This window comes from Salmo salar, chromosome ssa13 (genome assembly GCF_905237065.1).
Source record: "Salmo salar chromosome ssa13, Ssal_v3.1, whole genome shotgun sequence".
Taxonomy (NCBI): Eukaryota; Metazoa; Chordata; class Actinopteri; order Salmoniformes; family Salmonidae; genus Salmo; species Salmo salar.
In genome coordinates this window covers 71,191,724-71,211,193 of record NC_059454.1, presented here as the reverse complement: position 1 = coordinate 71,211,193, position 19,470 = coordinate 71,191,724, and the positions used below count along the sequence as shown (strand labels likewise).

Sequence of the window (19,470 nt, the reverse complement as noted above, 5' to 3'; positions counted from 1 at the left end):
TTTTAAACAGGTCAACATTCACAAGGCAGCGGGGCCAGATGGATTACCAGGCCGTATGGTCTGGGCATGTGCAGACCATCTGGCAGGTGTCTTCACTGACATTTTCAACATGTCCTTGACTGAGTCTGTAATACCCTAACTCTAACCCGAATGGACCCGATGACAACCAGATCTGTTCACCCATGACTGCATGGCCAGGCACGACTCCAACACCATCATTAAGTTTGCAGACGACACAAGTGGTAGGCCTGATCACCAACAACGACGAGACAGCCTATAGGGAGGAGGTTAGAGACCTGGCCGGGTGGTGCCAGAATAACAACCTATCCCTTAATGTAACCAAGACAAAGAAGATGATTGTGGACTACAGGAAAAAGAGGACCGAGCACGCCCCCATTCTCATCGACGGGGCTGTTGTGGAGCAGGTTGAGAGCTTCAAGTTCCTTGGTGTCCACATCAACAACAAACTAGAATGGTCGAAACACACCAAGACAGTCGTGAAGAGGGCACGGCAAAGCCTATTCTCCCTCAGGAAACTAAAGACTTGGCATGGGTCCTCAGATCCTCAAAAGTTTCTACAGCTGCAACATCGAGAGCATCCTGACTGGTTGCATCACTGCCTGGTACGGCAACTGCTCGGCCTCTGACTGCAAGGCACTACAGATGGTAATGCGTACGGCCCAGTACATCACTGGGGCTAAGCTGCCTGCCATCCAGGACTTCTACAACAGGCGGTATCAGAGGAAGGCCCTAAAAATGTCAAAGACCCCAGCCACCCCAGTCATAGACTGTTCTCTCTACTACCGCATGACAAGCGGTACCGGAGCGCAAAGTCTAGAACCAAAAGGCTTCAAAACAGCTTTTACCCCCAAACCATAAGACTCCTGAACAGGTAATCAAATGGCTACCCGGACTATTTGCATTCTGTCGCCCCCCCCCCCAACCCCTCTTTTACGCGACAGCTACTCTTTATTTATCATATATTCATAGTCACTTTAACCATACCTACATATACATACTACCTCAATTAGCCTGACTATCCGGTGCCTGTGTATAGCCTCGCTACTGTATATAGCCTCGCTACTGTTATTTTTCACTGTCTTTTTACTGTTGTTTTAATTCTTTACTTATCTATTGCTCACCTAATACCTATTTTTACTTTAAAAATTGCACTGTTGGTTAGGGCCTGTAAGTAAGCATTTCACTGTAAGGTCTACAACTGTTGTATTTGGCGCACGTGACAAATAAACTTTGATTTGAGATACATTTGTATAATGAGCCACCATGTGTAGGAGCTACCTGGATTACCTTATCAATTTACAACCCTGGCTCCAAATGCGAGTGAATTTGAAGAAGCACCAAATTAATTTATATTATAGAGTCAACATAATTATGTTAATGAGAAGTCCCCGGTTCTTATTCTTGGAGGGTGAGGTAAGGTTTGGAGCATGTAATGGGCATGTAATGGGCATGTAATCTCCTTAAATGTGGTGTTCTCTAAAATGTTTCTATGTTCAAATTATTTTTAGCTTGAGGGGTCAGATTTATATATTTTTTTGTCAAGTTAAAATATTACAAAAACAACAGTATCTGCAATAATGTTCTATCTGTGCAGTACACTGTGGCTTTGATTGGCTTAAGCAGTTTTGTTACCAGTGCAAAATGTGAAAATATAAATTGTGTTTCTTCGCACAACAACAAACCATTCATTTCCCCTGCTATTTTCTGTTGAAAAAAAGAAAAATAGTAGATGGATCAGGGTTGTCATATTCCAACATTGGCAGGCTCTCGACAGACCAAAGGTATGGACCGTTCACAAACAGAATTTTTAACGCTTGCCAGGATCAAGTAGAGCAAAAAAACTTGAATTGATAATGTATAGAAGGCTAGAGTACTAAATCAAGATGTTATAGATTTGTTCAAAGAAAATGAGATTCTGCTTTATTTCAATTCAGTTGTACACAGCCAATACTTGTCTAGTTACAGTATATAAGTAAAGTATTAGCTTATCTGCCACAAATCTTGTATAGTTGAACTACTTTATTTATGACAGAATGATGAAGAATTACAGAAAGCAACTCATTATGAGATTGACTTTGCATCAGTGCAAAAACTGCACTTGTTACTATCCAGGGGGACTGTAACCTAAATGTCAAACAGAAGGGACAACAAAGACAAGAACATGATTAATACATTTAGGAACAGTGTAAATAGGGACTATTTCATGTTTGTAGCTTACTTTCTGATCTTTTATTCCCCTACGAGTTTGAAATAACAGCTGCAAACCTATCCCAATGACACTGGAAATATTGTAAGACATCCTCATGTCTTCAAGGATGAGGACTTTTTCTGTAACCTTCAAATGTGGGAGAGAAGTAAAAAAAAAATCTAAATCCCACTTCCAAAAAACAATGGTTGATTGGCCTAATCTCTGATTGGATTTCTGAATGAGTATAATTAGAAATATAAATCAAACTGAAAAGTTCTCATTCACATTCCTCTCAAAGCAATCTGTCACATGTCATGGCCAGACAGACTCGTTTGTTCCATTCCCTCTAGGCTCTTGCGCCTGCCATAATGGGAGGTTATGCAATAAAATAAATGTCCACCACAAAATTATAGGAGGTTATGTAGCTTTTGGGCATTCATTAACCTACATAAGAAGGGTCTTTCTCAATGAGGTACTAATTGCATACATTAATTAAAACCGTAAACATAGCTTATCAGTATTCCCTTTCAATCTTTCAAAATATCTGGAATATTCCAACTACTTTCCTCTAGAAACAGTAATTTCCTCTTAGCTTATGGTGAGACTAAAATGTGTTCACTTTTACACATAAGAACAGATACTAAAATGTTCTATGTATCTGCATATTTACTGTTATACCAGTTAATTAACCATTTGATTATTTATCGTAGTACTTTTTCAATTAGGCTACTTCATCTGCACTAACCGATTAAGCAGCATATGCATAACTAATTATTTAACCCTCCCATTGCCACACACTAATACTTGTTTTTAAACTAACATTTCATGCTTAACATTTAAGTTCAGAAATATCATTAATATGTTGTTGTTGATTATGATTATGATTTTTTTGTTGCAGGGAGGGACTTATAGCAGTTTGAGTGTTATACAGCAACACATCAATACAACGTCACTACACTTTAAACATGCAAACTTCAAGCGGATGAGCACGAGTCCCTCAGCTTAACTTCTGCATGGTTGTGTCATTATAACTTTAATTAGATAACTTCACAGGAGGATACTGGGCCACAACAGGCCTGCGAAACACAGACGTGAACACATCGAACACAGCAGCAATACTGCAGTTTCACTCTTGGTGTGTGTGTCAATCTCTGCAGGGTACAACTCGAATCAGAAAGGTATTAGACCTTTCATCTGGTCGTGATTCCCTCTGGATCTCAGAGTCCTGAGATCTGTTCGACTCAACCTTACAATCCAATACCGATTTACAGTCCTTGGTCCAAAAAATTATTTGGTCAGAACTTTTGTAAATCACAAGGGATTTTAAGACTGAGCAGGCAAATTACAATCTAATATTGAGGGAGAACAGAGACCTGTTAAGCATATTTTTTTGATATGACATAGAAGAAACCCTTCGATTTCAGATTGCATTTGGGATTGCTTGTGTTTTACTATGAATTTGTATCCTTTCAAGACAGTTAATATCTCACTGTGGCCATCCCACTAGAAGGACTATTCTAATCAGTACATGTAGCCTAATGTATGCTAAAGGGACATCCTCATCATCTTTCTTCCTGCAAGAGATTCTTACATAACATTCTTACATAACTTGATACCACCACTAGAGGCACCACTTTGTAGGCTACTTCTGTCAGAGCATTCATTCCAATGACCCTCTGATTAGAGGTCTTCTCGGGTCCAACTGAGGATAATCCGACCTGAGGATAATCAGACCCGGACCCGAGTGGACACAATTTTTATTTTTTAAAGGGGGACATGGACCCAAACGAATCCGAGAACAATCAGACTCTAACCCGAATGGACCCGATGACAACCAGATCTGGACCCGACCCGTCTAGACCAGACTTGACTGGATCCGAGTGATGAACAAATCATCTCTTTCAGCCAAGTTGCTCTTCTGGTTAGAGAATAGTTATTTATGGGCCTCTCAAGTGGTGCAGCGGTCTAAGGCACTGCATCGCAGTGCTAAAGGCATCACTATAGATCCGGGTTCGATCCCGGGCTGTTTCGCAGCTGACCGGGAGACCCATAATGAGGCACACAATTGGCCCAGCGTCGTCTGGGTTAGGGGAGGGTTTGGCAAGCTGGGATGTCCTTGTCCCATCGCGCTCTAGCGACTCCCTGTGACGGCCGGGCGCCTGCACACTGACTTCGGTCGCCAGATGTATGGTGTTCCCTCTGATACATTGGTGAGTCTGTCTTCCGGGTTAAGTGAGCAGTGTGTCAAGAAGCAGTGCGGCTTGGCGGGGTTGTGTTTTGGAGAACGCATGGCTCTCGACCTTCGCCTATCTCGAGTCCGTACGGGAGTTGCAGCGATGGGACAAGACTGTAACTACCAATTGGATATCATGAAAAAGGGGTCAAAAGTATAACATTTTTTTACAAAAATAAAATAATAGTTCTTTATATGCTGTCTAGGCCTTCTATGTCAATAAACTCACCTTATTAGCCTAAAATAAATCTGCTTTAGTCTATGTAGAGCCATGGTTGGGTCCGCTCGGGTCTATTAGCTGAAGTTACCTTCCCTGTGGCTCAGTTGGTAGAGCATGGTGTTTGCAATGCCAGCATGGTGTGAGCAACGCCAGGGTTGTGGGTTCAATTCCCACGGGGGGCCAGTACAAAAAAAATGCATGAAATGTATGCATTCACTACTGTAAGTCGCTCTGGATAAGAGCATCTGCTAAATGACTAAAATGTAAATGTAAAAATGTTGCATAGACCTGTGACCTGATGACAATCAAACAGGACCTGACCTGGACCTGAGGGAAAAGTTAGGACCCGGATCTGTTCGGGTGGATGTAATGTGGGCAGAAGTCTATGTTTTGCTGAACTGTGTTTAAGAAATAAAATATAACAGTGAAAACTATATGTTCTATTCATACAGTACTGACTGTATGCTTATTTTTTAAATTGTAGTTGCATGATTCCCAAAGTGGATGTAGCCTATTTATATATGCAAATCTACATGCAATTGAATTGATAAAGGAAAGAATGTCCAGTTTCACTGCATTCAAGTCCAGCATCTTTTATAGTTACCATATAAAGAAGATATTCATTTCAAAGCTGCCAACCACATGATACTACCCAGTTCATCATGAGTCATCTATCATTGAGTCATGTAAGCACTGTACTAGCTGTATGTCACGCAACAAATAATTAGGAAAGTTCACTACATGTTTGCCTCGAACCCATTTTAACCCTTTACACAAAAATAATTCCATGTTCTGGAATGGATGAACACTTGAAATAAAAAGCTTAAGAATTTTCCTTTGCTCATATTCATAAGTATCCGCAGTAACACCTTTGTTAGCTTTTCAGTTGCCTAACCATCTTTTTTAAACAAGCAATTTGAATTGTCCCCTCCCTTCCATGCATATCATTAAAGAGAACGCTGTTGTCGCTAGGTGAAGTACTACTCGCGCCGCCAGATAGAAAGAAGCAGGTGTCCAACATGGCGATCGCAAGCAACGGATCTCTCGCTACTCTTCTCTTTTTGTTCATGATTCCAGCAGCTCTTCATAAAGGTAGGATTTCGGCCGATAAACTAAAGTGAAACAAACCTACGTATTTTGAAAAGATTTCTATGGACATGGGGGGCAAAAATGTGTCTGCATTAAGCGCAAGCTTTTTCTGGATGTGCCCGCATGATTGTGCATCGATAATAATAAACGAAGAAGTTGAATGTAACTGTTCTTCAAGTTGTAATACGGTATTTGATGTGCCTAAAGGATGAAAAACAAGACTCAAATAGTTGTTACATTCTTTGAATATTTCAATTTAAGTCAAATACAGCCTTTACAGATGTTTTTGCCTTCCATGTAGTCAACTAACCCCTCACACAAATCACTTTGGCTAGTTTTCCCTTCTCGTCTCGAGCCCTGTGCCACTGCCACACGCACATAGCTTACTGGCAGTTTAAATGAGAGAAATTAGATATGAAAACTGTTGTTTTTCAAGTATTCAAGTGTACGTTCAACTTCGGTGTAAAAGTTGAACGTGGTTTGTTTAAGCTAACCAGTCAGCTGTTCTCAATACTTTTGGGTTGTGATTATCCAGATTCTGTAGAACGCCGAAGCCTACAATGAATGCTGAATATTCTAGCGCGAGCTATTCAGTGCGATGGTTGATTTAGGCAGGCTACCATTGCAATTGCACCATTTTTTTTTCTTCTGGGGAGATGATCAGTTTTATTACAGATATAATTAGTTGTTGAATGATGTTGGCCGTTAGATCTTTACAAATAGTATTTAGTCTGCTCAAACTATGAACCGTACTGGGGTGATTGATTGGCCACAGTGTGTGTGTCTCATGCGTGACTTGGTGGGCTGTTGATGCGTAGTGTTACAGTGTAGCTAGAAAGGATACTCTGTCGCTATAAGCTTACATTTGAATGCCCAGGGAACGGCATTAGTGGTGTACAGATGCTACACCGATATAGACAAAAGTTGTTAGTGGTGCTTTTTTTTATGTGGCTTGCTTCCTAAACACCTGCAAAAATCAAATCAGTGGCATACATAAAACGACATGAGCGTGTGCTGTTATAGACTACGTGATAGGCTATTACGAATTAAGCTGATTCAACGATTGCACATATCGTGCGCAAGGTATGCAGTCCCCGCGTTGAGCATACATTTCACATTTCAATTCAGATATAGCTAAACTCCTGAATCTCGGAAGTTTTTTTGAATATGTCTTTCATGTTAGTTAACAACTGTTTGAAGCATAGGCTACCGGTAGTTATTCCTTGAATTATCATAGTCTATTTAGTCTTGTGGAAAAGAATAAACGATTCTCCTAAAAATCCGGCGGGCGCATTAGGCAGTTCTGCCAATTGCCAAACACACTTGTTTTGTATGTACACATCTATTTTCGAAATTATAGGGAATTTAGTTTACTGTAGCCTGAACATCAACAGGCTAATCTTAATTAAAGCTACCAAGTACCAACACTTGCTGTATAACCTATGATATTACAGTCCACAAGATGTGCACGGACCTATTTTTTATTTATTTATTTATTTAACCAGGCAAGTCAATTAAGAACAAAGGATATATCTTTACAATAACGCTCACACATATAACGTTAGGCTGAATATTTGGCATTTCTTCAGTGTGTTATCTTCTTTCAGAGTGCTTCTTCTGGATGCTCTTTAGCATTTCATTGCCAAGGTTTTTATACTAGGTGCCGTATATTTATATTAGGTAGCCTGTGCTGTGACGTTTTTTATATAAGTTAATGTATCCTAATCAGACCAAGTCAGTCAATACGTGGAATTCATAGAAAACATGTTTATGCTTTCAACACGTGATTTAACCCTATCAGTCCCAAGCCCCCAGCAAAAATCTGCTTTTAATTTATCTGACTTTTATTTACCTGCATGTCCAGCTCATACATTTTGCCTCACAATTAAGTGTTTTATTTTAAGGACAACCATGGCTACAAGTAGAACACAAAACTATTTGACATAAACAGTTGCATTCATGAGTTTAATTGACAAATTAAATAGTTTGCCCCCTGGGAAATTAATATCCATCTAGTCAGTGACAACTGTGTGGAGTTTGGAGTTTGTGACAGCAATTATGAGAGACTATTACAGTATTATAAAGGAAAGGGGGATACCTAGTCAGTTGTCCAACTGAATGCATTCAACTGAAATCTGTCTTCCGCATTTAACCCAACCCCTCAGAATCAGTGAGGTGCAGGGGGCTGCCTTAATCGACATCCACATATTTGACACCCAGGGAACAGTGGGTTATTTGCCTTGCTCAGGGGCAGAACGACAGATTTTTACCTTGTCAGCTCAGGGATTCGATCCAGCAACCTTCCGGTTACTGGCCCAACGCTCTAACCACTAGGCTATAGAAACTATGTTCTGGGGTTTCCTATGATCTTCTATGCAAAAGTACCCCTTACCTTCTAACAACTCTCGTGTTGCTTGTGAGTGTCATAGAGCAAAACATTACATGTGCGTGCTCATGAGAGTCAGTTTAAAAAATATATATATATATATATATGTGTATATGTCGTTTTTAATAGTTTGAAGCTCAAACCATTCAGACTCTACAGACGTTTTGTAAAAATACCCAGTCCCGGGGCCCTTTGGGATCCGCCCTTGTTTTACAAACACTGCTCTAGCTCAGCCCCCGTTAATCACACAGAGTAACGGTTATCTGCGGATGCAGAAGAAATTGACGAATCCAATGGTACAACCCAACCCATAAGTCTGAAGCTAAAACATACAATATTTAGAAGACCTAAATGTGCCGGCATAACATTGGGACTCATTGGGTTAAATAGGAGGCTATTGCTGCTTTTCACTCGAATGAAGCACAAACTTCAATACACCACATTCACATTAGGGATGATAGAATAATGGGAACCGACTAACCGTGATTTCTCCCCAAACCCAACTTTTCCTGGGATAAATAACTGAGAAACAGGTAAATTATAATAAATTATTTCTATGAACACAATAACATGAAATGGAACTGTTAAATTATATGCAACGTCTAAATCTGGCTTCTCCACAGCATTTTCTCTGCTATCTGCATGATCAATCATCAACACTCAGGGTGGGTACAGACTAGTGATGCACCGATATTACATTTTTGACCGATATCTGATAATTTCCTTGCCAAAAAACCCAATACTGATATTTCAAATTTTAGCGCCCTTTTAAGCATTCTAGTACAGTTAAATAGTTAACACACACACGGATGCAGCGGTCTAAGGCACTGCATCTCAGTGCAAGAGGCGTCACTACAGTCCCTGGTTCGAATCCAGGCTGTATCACATAATTGGCCCAGCATCGTCTGGGTTTGGCTTGGGTCGGCCATCATTGTAAATAAGAATTTGTTCTTAACTGGCTTGCCTAGTTAAATAAAGGTTAAATACACACACCACACTGAACAAAAAGTTATTTTGTTTGCGTTTAAGTATGTCCCCATTACCAGTAAAACATAATCAAAAACTATTTATTTCTCTTACTTGCTGTGCTGTTTCATTGTACATTTGTTCAGTCGTTTCATTCTCAACCAGGATTTCTATGGAACGCCGTTTGGGTCTTTGCCATGGAACATCGTTTGGGTCTTTGCCATGGAACATTGTTTGGGTCTTTGCCATGGAACATTGTCTGGGTCTTTGCCATGGAACGCTGTTTGGGTCTTTGCCATGGAACATTGTTTGGGTCTTTGCCATGGAACGCTGTTTGGGTCTTTGCCATGGAACATCGTTTGGGTCTTTGCCATGGAACATCGTCTGGGTCTTTGCCATGGAACATTGTCTGGGTCTTTGCCATGGAACGCTGTTTGGGTCTTTGTCATGGAACGCTGTTTGGGTCTTTGCCATGGAACGCTGTTTGGGTCTTTGCCATGGAACGCTGTTTAGGTCTTTGCCATGGAACGCTGTTTGGGTCTTTGCCATGGAACGCTGTTTGGGTCTTTGCCATGGAACGCTGTTTGGGTCTTTGCCATGGAACGCCGTTTGGGTCTTTGCGTGTCAAAGATACTATTTAACACTATTTGACGTGTCAAATAACACTATTTGACCAATCAGGACCTGAATATGACTGCATGTCACAATAATTGAACAGGTTCATTCATTTTTTACGTAGTTATTACACATTGATTACACTATCACTCGTATTTCATGTCACAACGATTCATCGATATGTATGCTATGATGCTGGTAAAGTTGTCACGCGCACCTACAGTGCTGGTCATAAAAAAAAGCTAGCTAGCTCATGGATGCAAACAAGGTTCTTCCCCAAAAACATAGCAAAACGACAATCTATTTCAAGGTAGCTAATTATATAGCTAGGTGTCATCATCTAAAATAACCCTAATTTATAAGACAGTTCTTATTTGATTAATGGTGGTCGGACCCATCTATGTGAAGCTAGCCACAATATGGATTAGCCACAATAGTGGACTTTGTGGTTAGCCTTCAAAATAAAATTATGGCATAATTCTACTATTTGTATTTATTTGCATTACTGTCAATTACATACTTTTATTTTGAAGGCTAACTGCAAATTCCACTATTGTGCCTAATCCAAGATTAGCTTCGAAACAAATAACCCAGGGCGGTCGAGCCTCACTAGCCAAATGAAGCTAGCTGGCTGCTTATAACGTTAGCTTTGGGCAACAGGGTTAAGTAGCTGGCTAGCTATTTATTTTCATGAACTGAAGGTCAATTTCAATAGGCGAACAAGTGGCAACCTAGCTAATACTTACAAGGACTCCTAATTCATTGCTAAGAATAATGAAAATGACTGCAGTTTCTACTGGTCATTGTTTTCTGGTTGGTTGTATTGGTGCTAGCTAGGTACCAAGCTAAAGCTAGCTACCCCAGAAGTTGCGGTCGAACAAATGATGCTTTATTACCAACGCGGTATTGTATTCACATCGTTCGTGGCCGGTGTTTGCTTGTTTGCAGACTTTTTTTGTACAGCTTTGACAGTGCTACTGTATCTTTTTTGACACACAAAGACCCAAACGGCATTCCATAGTATGAATGTCGTGAAGCTAATAGCAGTGACACTATTACTGTGTAACTCCGGTAGGGCAACATCTGAAAAATAGCGCACTTGGTAGTGTGTACAGGTGCTCGACCAGTCAGCGAAAGCCAACATCACCCATGACAGAGAACAGTCAAGGGCAATGAATTCCATTATCTTGGCTTTAATAGATTTCGCCTTTGAGTTGTCTCTAGAGGTCGACCGATTATCATTTTTCAACGCTAATGCCGATTTATTGGAGTACCACAAAAAGCCGATACCGATTAATCGGACGATTTTTATATATATATATATATATAATGACAATTACAACAATACTCAATGAACACTTTTATTTTTACTTAATATAATACATCAATAAAATCAATTTAGTCTCAAATAAATAATGAAATAGTTTCAATTTGGTTTAAATAATGCAAAAACACAGTGTTGGAGAAGAAAGTAAAAGTGCAATATGTGCCAGGTAAAAAAGCTAACGTTTAAGTTTCTTGCTCAGAACATATGAAAGCTGGTGGTTCCTTTTAACATGAGTCTTCAATATTCCCAGTTAAGAAGTTTTAGGTTTTAGTTATTATAGGAATTATGACGCGTCAACTTTTTCTCTCTATACCATTTGTATTTCATATACCTTTGACTATTGGATGTTCTTATAGGCACTTTAGGATTGCCAGCCAAATCTCGGGAGTTCATAGGCTTGAAGTCATAAACAGCCCTGTGCCTCAAGCATTGCTAAGAGCTGCTGGCAAATGCAGTTAAGTACTGTTTGAATGAATGCTTATGAGCCTGTTGGTGCCTACCACCGCTCAGTCAGACTGCTCTATCAAATATCAAATCATAGACTTAATTATAATAAACACACAGAAATACGAGCCTTTGGTCATTAATATGGTCAAATCCGGAAACTATCATTTCGAAAACAAAACGTTTGTTCTTTCAGTGAAATACGGAACCGTTCCATATTTTATCGAACGGGTGGCAACCCTAAGTCTAAATATTGCAGTTACATTGCACAACCTTCAATGTTATGTCATAGTTATGTAAAATTCAGGCAAATTAATTACGGTCTTTGTTAGGGAGAAATGGTGCGGCCAAAACTGCTGCATGTACCCTGACTCTGCTTGCACTGAACGCAAGAGAAGTAACACAATTTCCCTACTTAATATTGCCTGCTAACATGCATTTCTTTTAACTAAATATGCAGGTCAAAAAATATATACTTCTGTGTATTGATTTTAAGGAAGGCATTGATCTTTATGGTTAGGTACATTTGTGCAACAATTGTGCTTTTTTTCACGAATGTGCTTTTGTTAAATCATCACCCGTTTGGCGAAGTTGAAGTGGGCTGTGATTCGATGATAAATTAACAGGCACCGCTTTGATTATATACCACACAGGACAAGCTAGTTAACCTAGTAATATCATCAACCGTGTGTAGTTAATTAGTGATTATGTAAGATTGATTGTTTTTTATAAGATAAGTTTAATGCTAGCTAGCAACTTACCTTGGCTCCATGCAGCCACAATGTCCTTTTGATGCCGTACTCGCGTAACAAGTGGTCAGCCTGCCATGCAGTTTCTCCGTGGAGTTCAATGTAATCGGCCATAATAGGCATCCAAAAAGGCTGATTACCGATTGTTGTGAAAACTTGAAATTGGCCCTAAATAATCGGCCATTCCAATTAATCGATCGACCTCTAGTTGTCTTGCTGAAATTTTGTTACTCTTTTAAATGACTGCGCGATCCACACAGTAGACATTGTGGGCTAGTTTAGGAATGCTGTATTGCATGTTTAGCGCAAAATTTTACGTGCCGTCATTACGTAATGTACCTACATTATATAGGTATGCACGTCAGCTTTGACATCGGTTTTGCACATCGGGGCATTAAATTAGATATCGGCCGATACCGATGTTGGCATTTTTAGCTAATATCGGCCGATTCCGATATGTTCACCGATATATCGTGCATCCCTAGTACAGACAGCACATCTCAGTATGGAGTGCAGTTCACAATGCATGTATCATCTCATCATGTAGGATGTCCAATGGGTAAAATAATTGTTCATTGTGTTGATAGTCTCTATCATAATCCGTTCAAACGTTATTGGAGTTTTTACCCTTGTAGGATGGACAAATTACAGTGGTTGCTCCACTAAAAGTTTTGTGATTATACTGCGGTACTTAGAGGTAATTTGTGGTTTAGAACGGTACCCTGCATCACCACTTCATTGCTCCAGACCAGCGCAAGGGGGAGTTAGAGCACTGATTATGCTTTTGGGTCCTACTGTGTCTCTAACTGACAATGAATGGGCGACATAAACCTAAATAGAAACGGATAATTGTGCACAACTTCAGTATTACTTACTAAAACTGTTGTTACACTAAGGTTTTTATTATTTTATTTTGTTAGGATTATTTTGCTCTTACTGTAGTATTGTAGTCTACTCCCGACCGGTCACGTTGTACACCGCCTGAGTGGCACAATGGTCTAAGACACTGCATTTCAGTGCAAGCTGTGTTGTTATAGATGCTGGTTCAATACCTGTGCTGGCCTTGACTGGGAGACCCATGAGATGACTGTAGGTTTTTGGTTTCTCTCCCTCTAAAAACAGAAATAAATAATTATAAATAACAAACTAGCTTTATTTACAAATTAGTAACAATGTCTCACCCCATGTAAAAAAAATGCACATTTTATTTTATTTGAAAACAAAATATTCTCCAAAATATTGTTATTCTTTAAACAAAGTTGTTGTTATTATTAATTTAGAATTATATAAACCCATTGGATATTCTCACAGATATATTATTAACCCTGTTATTAGCAGCACAATATATATTGGTCATGGCTTCCGAGTGGCGCACAATGGGATTGCCTTGCAGTTCTCCAGCTGTATCCACTGAAAGCATGCAAGCTTCATGGCACGAGGGCAGGGGGCACGGGATGGGCCGCAGAGCTGCGCACAGAAGACGGCCTTAGTCTATTGGGAAGGGAGGAGGAGGAGGAGGAAGGGAGACGGGTCGACCCCGCCCTGCCACACTGGGTAGCACAGAGAAAAACTTTAAGGGGCATTGCACTAATAATGGCGCTGACTAGGGAAACATTCCCGCTGTTCTTAGTGCCAGTCTGCACGTTCAAACTAAAACAATGTGCAGTTGAAGTCGGAAGTTTACATACACCTTAGCCAAATACATTTAAACTCAGTTCTTCACAATTCCTGACATTTAGTCCTAGTAAAAATTCCATGTATTAGGTCAGTTAGGATCACCACTTTATTTTAAGAATGTGAAATGTCAGAATAATAGTAGAGAATGATTTATTTCAGCTTTTATTTCTTTCATCACATTCCCAGTGGGTCAGACGTTTACATACACTCAATTAGTATTTGTTGGACTACACACTTGCTTCAAATCATCACAATCCTGATGATGATGAGCTGATGATTTGAATTAGTTGTGTATTGCTAGGGCAAATACTAAAACCAAAATGTCCACCCCTTTGGGTCCCCAGGACCAGGATTGAGAACCATTGCAGTACAGTAATACAGTCCACACTAAAATATTAGTTTGTTTCATTGATTTACCCAAGAGAGCATAGCTACATCTATGAACTTTTATGCTTTTCTGTTGTGTGTAATATGCGATAGCCTATATGTCATAGGCTTTGTATTGGATAACGGTACAATCATTTGGGCTTTTTTAGACTTGGGCTCATAAAATGTTTTTAATGTAGGTTCATAAAATGTATTTGATGTTTAGCTCATTAGGCTCAGGTAGCATCAGGCTTGAAATTTCATGCAGATCAAAGATCTAATCAAGTCCAGACATTTATATGCTTTAGAATGACACCGGTTATGGCAGGAAATTCCGGGTTACCTGGGAGAAAAGGGATTTTATTCTCGGGATGCAACTTTTGTAAAATGCTGGGAAAATATTCAACCCTAATCCATTGTTGGAACAGTGGTAGGTGCTTGATAAACTATCACATTTGCTGCCTTGTTGATTTTTAAACAAAGCATGGGGTAGGCCTACAGTCAGACAGAGCAAATCAATAATTTAACTCGACCACACTTTACAATTTGCTAAGGAATTGCAGGATTTAAGATAAATGTAGTCACTGAAACGATGGTAAATATTGCAGTGTATTCAGGACAAGAGAGAGCTGCAGGTGCATTCATTTGTTGATCACCACTACATGTTGGCGCACGCGATGGTTTTAAGTTCATCATATGAGCAGTCATCAAATCACTCAAGTGCTCCAAATGAAATTGTTCAGCTGACGAGGCATTTGAAGTTCTTAATGTAGATTTAATTGAATGGCTTGTGGCCATCTATTTACTTTAAAAGCATTCAATATAGCCTAACTAGAGCATATTTTCAAAAATCACCATGAACAATTGGCCTAATGTGCAGTAATTTCCCATGTAGTTTGGCATTTTAACGATAGTTGTTCTATTGATTTTGCCTATTGCCATTGTTTCACAGTTAAACAGAAGAACCAGGACAGTTTGTTTGGAGTAGGCCTTTGGATGACCTTTTCAGTGAGACTGAATCTGTTAACCTCACTGTAATATTAAGAGTCAGATTAGGTAATAAGATCTCTAATTTCTCCACATAATTTGAATACCCCCCCATATCCTGTATTGAGTTTGGCTCACTGTAAAGTCAGTAGCCCAGTGATTGAAACAGGTGTGGAAATGGACCTGTATATTTCCTGCTGCTCTCTGTTTCTCTGGTGCCCTGAGCAGTAATGAAGAACAATGGCTTTATTTTGAGAGGAGGGGGTTGAAGTGGTTGTGTCATCCCTTAGATGACTGGGTTTGGTCACATCTGGCCACTATGCACTTAGTATAATCAAAGACAGAGAAGGCTAAGTCGTTACTGCGGTGCTAACTGATCCCTGATGAGGGATGCTGGATTAAAATCACATATTTTGAAACTACTGTACAAAATGTGCCACTTTATAGGTCTACTTTTTACAGTAAAAATTGAAATGTAGAAAAAAACATTCATAGCCTTTGAAGCTGTCAGTCATAACAACGGTACTAAGTCTAGCACACTGCTCTGAAAATAGTTGTTCCAAACTAAATATTTTGATTAGGCCTAGTTCTTTTCCCACGGGAGTTGTTAGGCCCCAATAACCTTGTTATAGCAGGATGTCATTAAATCAGACAGGAAGGGATGTTGTATGATATACGTGGGCACATTTTGCATGTATTCATCCATATAATGCTGGGTTAAACAATGAATAAACAATCTATGGATATTATTTATGGTTCCATACCCCTGAATAACAAAATGCTGGTTCATCATTGTAAGCAGGTAAGGAAAATGAATGTGTCCTTTTGAATACAATACAGGTAATTATCAACTGGGCTTGATGGGCTTGAGTGATCTGCGTTCTCATGTCTGACATTAGCATAACACTCGAGCCGGTATTACATTTCAGTGCCCCTGACAAGACCCTTCAAGCAGCCTCACTGTCCCCCACGGAATTGGATCCCTTGTGCTCATTGTATTCAGTTCCTGCCTATTGTTCCTACCTATTGCTGCAGTGTCTTGTCTGATGATAGGTTCTCTGCTGTTTTGTCTGCACAGATGCTAGAGGATTATGCTGTCTAATGCTCTTTATGCCTGAGCTGGGTGATGCAAGGAGGGTCTTGTGTGAAAATGCACACTAGACCCTCCCTTGTGGTAAAGCTATTGAAGTACAGGTCAGAAACAGTGTCCCTAAATAGCATTATTATGTAATAACATAACATTGTGTATTGTCAGAGTGATTACTTTTTATGAGCAACCTATTAACAGTCACTGCAGTAGGCACAGCCTAGGCCTAGCCTATTTCTTAATTAAACTAAATGTTTGAACCAGGTTGCTTTTCTTAGACGGTTTGCTGCTGCTTTAAAGTGTGCAGTATTTGTTGGGCTCCACTTGGCTGTCAGACTAATACCTTCCAGACTGAAAATGAGAATGTGTGAGGGAGACACTAATCTGCATAAGAATATTTTTGAGGATTATGGCTGGAGTCTAGCAAGCTGCCGTCCTATTGATTGGTCGCTTGGCCCTACAGAAATGACAGTGAGACCAGATCCCTCTTAATTCTTACTCAGTTTGAACACAGACAGATTTCCTGTCTTATTCTTGATGCTTTCTGCCCTAGGGCTGGGTGGTATTACATATTTTATGATTATACCGGTATTGATGCATTGAACGGTTTGGGTCTTTACTTGACCTTATATAACGGTATTTGAATGTTTGGTTTGTTAAATATGATACGCCGTGTGTAATATCTATCTATCTATCTATCTATCTATCTATCTATCTATCTATCTATCTATCTATCTATCTATCTATCTATCTATCTATCTATCTATCTATCTATCTATCTATCTATCTATCTATCTATCTATCTATCTATCTATCTATCTATCTATCTATCTATCTATCTATCTATCTATCTATCTATCTATCTACAGACCTAGCCCCACCCCCTGTCACTCAAGGAGCGCATTTGTTGTTGTTTGACCATGAGACACTTGCGTTCAGTCTGCATGGTCAATGCAGCACATGCAACAATGTTGATGACAACGATGCTGTTTTCACTTAATATAAATCCACTAGCGTTCTATAATTACACTATTAGTTTGTGTTTCTTACATCTGCAAACAGCTAGTTTGTCTTTTCTTAGCAAGTTGGGCCTAAATCTTATTAGCTGCTAATCACTAGTTAGCTGGCTAGCTAGCTAATAAATTGACTTGAGTCAGAGCAAACGTAATTAGCTATATAGCCTGATAATACCAGTGATGGTGTAGACCTAAATCAGCATGTTATTTGTGCAACAGTATCTTCTAAATCAAAAAGGAATAAGTGAAGCATGAATATGTTAGCTACATGAAGTAGCTAAGAAAAAACATTAAATGTAGACAAAGATTATAGGGTCCCCTAGGAAACACTTAACTTCTCTAGGGCCAGTGGGACGATTTCGTCCCACCTACGTAACAGCCAGTGAAATCCCGTGGCGCGTTATTCAAATACCTTAGAAATGCTATTACTTCAATTTCTCAAACATATGACTATTTTACACCATTTTAAAGACAAGACTCTCGTTAATCTAACCACACTGTCCGATTTCAAAAAGGCTTTACAACGAAAGCAAAACATTAGATTATGTCAGCAGAGTACCCAGCCAGAAATAATCAGACACCCATTTTTCAAGCTAGCATGTAATGTCACAAAAACCCAGAAGACAGCTAAATGCAGCACTAACCTTTGATGATCTTCATCAGATGACAACCCTAGGACATTATGTTATACAATACATGCATGTTTTGTTTAATCAAGTTCATATTTATATCAAAAACCAGCTTTTTACATTAGAATGTGACGTTCAGAACTAGCATACCCCCCGCAAACTTCCGGTGAATTTACTAAATATTTACTAAATTACTCACGATAAACGTTCACAAAAAGCATAACAATTATTTTAAGAATTATAGATACAGAACTCCTCTATGCACTCGATATGTCCGATTTTAAAATAGCTTTTCGGTGAAAGCACATTTTGCAATATTCTAAGTAGATAGCCCGGCATCACAGGGCTAGCTATTTAGACACCCAGCAAGTTTAGCCTTCACCAAACTCCGATTTACTATTAGAAAAGTTTGATTACCTTTGGTGTTCTTCGTCAGAATGCACTCCCAGGACTTCTACTTCAATAACAAATGTTGGTTTTGTCCCAAATAATCCATTGTTATATCCAAATAGCGGCGTTTTGTTCATGCGTTCAAGACACTATCCGAAAGGGTAAATAAGGGTGACGAGCATGGCGCATTTCGTGACAAAAAAATTCGAAATATTCCATTACCGTACTTCGAAGCATGTCAACCGCTGTTTAAAATCAATTTTTATGCCATTTTTCTCGTAAAAAAGCGATAATATTCCGCGTGTATACGTAATATTCCGCGTGTATATAAGCGTGTATACGTACAAAGAGAGAGAAAATAAAAACATCTCGTGCCCTCGAGCACCAGCCACTATCCAAACGCGATAATGTGTTTCAGCCTGGGGCTGCCTCGATATCATTCAGCTTTTTCCCGGTCTCTGAGAGCCTATGGGAGCCATAGGAAGTGTCACGTTACAGCAAAGATCCTCAGTCTTCAATAAAAAGAGCCAAGATGAACAACAACTTGTCAGACAGGCCACTTCCTGTTCAGAATCTTCTCAGGTTTTTGCCTGCCATATGAGTTCTGTTATACACAGACACCATTCAAACAGTTTTAGAAACTTTAGGGTGTTTTCTATCCAAAGCCAATAATTATATGCATATTCTAGTTACTGGGCAGGAGTAGTAACCAGATTAAATCGGGTATGTTTTTTATCCGGCCGTGTCAATACTGCCCCCTAGCCCTAACAGGTTAACCTCTTGGGGCTAGGTGGGACGCTAGCGTGCCACCCGTGGTGCACTCCATCAACAGCAGGTGCATTTCAAGAGCGGCAAATTTGAATCCAAATAAATGTCAAAATTCAAATTTTTCAAAAATACAACTATGTTACACCATTTGAAAGATAAACATCTCCTTAATCTAACCACGTTTTACGATTTCAAAAGGTTTTACGGCGAAAGCATAAATTTAGAGTATGTTAGGACAGTACATTTACAAGAGTTGTGTGTAATGTTTTGTCAAGTCAAAGACAGGGTCACCAAAACCATAAAACCAGCTAA

General features: G+C 39.5%; 1 protein-coding gene across 4 annotated transcripts in view; it reads left to right on the top strand.

Annotated features, from left to right (window-relative positions):
* Positions 1-5,619: 5,619 nt before the first annotated feature.
* Positions 5,620-19,470, top strand: part of cadm1a (cell adhesion molecule 1a) — a 432,273-nt gene continuing 418,422 nt past the window's right edge. For 3 of the 4 annotated variants that reach the window (XM_014137381.2, XM_014137380.2, XM_014137378.2), the window contains exon 1: positions 5,624-5,754. In XM_014137381.2, the coding sequence (XP_013992856.1) occupies positions 5,682-5,754 (73 nt within the window). In that variant the 5' untranslated portion in view covers positions 5,624-5,681. Of the gene's footprint in view, positions 5,755-19,470 lie in introns of all 4 variants that reach the window. The other variant, XM_014137379.2, reaches the window with a different exon arrangement.